This window comes from Penaeus monodon, chromosome 15 (genome assembly GCF_015228065.2).
Source record: "Penaeus monodon isolate SGIC_2016 chromosome 15, NSTDA_Pmon_1, whole genome shotgun sequence".
Taxonomy (NCBI): domain Eukaryota; kingdom Metazoa; phylum Arthropoda; class Malacostraca; order Decapoda; family Penaeidae; genus Penaeus; species Penaeus monodon.
Genome location: NC_051400.1, coordinates 24343584 through 24344454, shown reverse-complemented (window position 1 = coordinate 24344454; position 871 = coordinate 24343584). Strand labels below are relative to the sequence as shown.

At 46.2% G+C, this 871-nt stretch overlaps 1 protein-coding gene across 4 annotated transcripts in view; it reads right to left on the bottom strand.

Annotated features, from left to right (window-relative positions):
- Positions 1 to 871, bottom strand: part of LOC119581830 (caveolin-1-like) — a 30182-nt gene that overhangs the window by 13454 nt on the left and 15857 nt on the right. The window contains exon 1 of one of the 4 annotated variants that reach the window (XM_037929968.1): positions 191 to 293. The exons of the other annotated variants lie outside the window; for them this stretch is intronic. Coding sequence (XP_037785896.1) covers positions 191 to 203 — 13 coding nt within the window. The 5' untranslated portion in view covers positions 204 to 293. Of the gene's footprint in view, positions 1 to 190; positions 294 to 871 lie in introns of those variants that run through there. 4 annotated transcript variants of the gene reach the window in all.

Genomic DNA, 871 nt, shown 5'->3' with positions numbered 1-871 from the left:
CCAAAATAAAGCAGACTGCGATATTTCGTTATATATATTCTCTTTGAAACAAAATAGCTGAACTTATTAGTTTGAATATGACGTATCGTCATTTACAAGCAAGAACAAACAAAACTTCATCTTGCCCATCCCTAGCGGACATTCCATTCCGCACCGGCACACAACCGGCTCCTCCCGCGCACTGCCTTACCTTCTACAAGCATCGCCACTGTGAATGATTTCAGGAACAGCCAAACAAAAGTGCGTCCTCGCCTCCGCGCCTCCGAACGTGCAGTGCCTGTCCGTCGGGCGCGGGTTCTTTACTGCCGAGGGTGGAGTGTGACGTCACGCTTTGCTGACCAACCAAGACGTAAAAGACGAGGGACCTACCAGTCACTAAGGCGGATTTTAATGACGATGTTATGACGAAGCGGCTTGTTCAACCATTGGAGTATCCTCGGAAACGGGGTTTTTAAGGCATTATGGAATTCCGTTTGCGAGTAAATCAAATTTCCCATCTTACGATCAAGTTTGTCGAGGCTAATATTATGCACACGAGTGAAAGGCAAAGTAAGTATGAATGGTTAAGCTGCAAATGGACAGGCGCAAAACAGTTTGTGCTGAAATACGTTGTGATATTCTTAATCGTTGTATCTTAGCATTTGCCCGAGATTACAAAAAAACGAGCCGCAGAGACGAGGTGGATACTTATATTCTCTATTATCTATTTCATGGCCATGGAGACATACATGCCAGTGAAATCCGTTCAGATATCCGAAATTGGATTTTCCCCGGGTAGTGCCATAATGCTGGCCGGTTATGACAGCGAATCACGCACCGGACTTTACGAGCAGCGACTCCCTCTCCGTCAACAGAGATCACGTGACCAGAG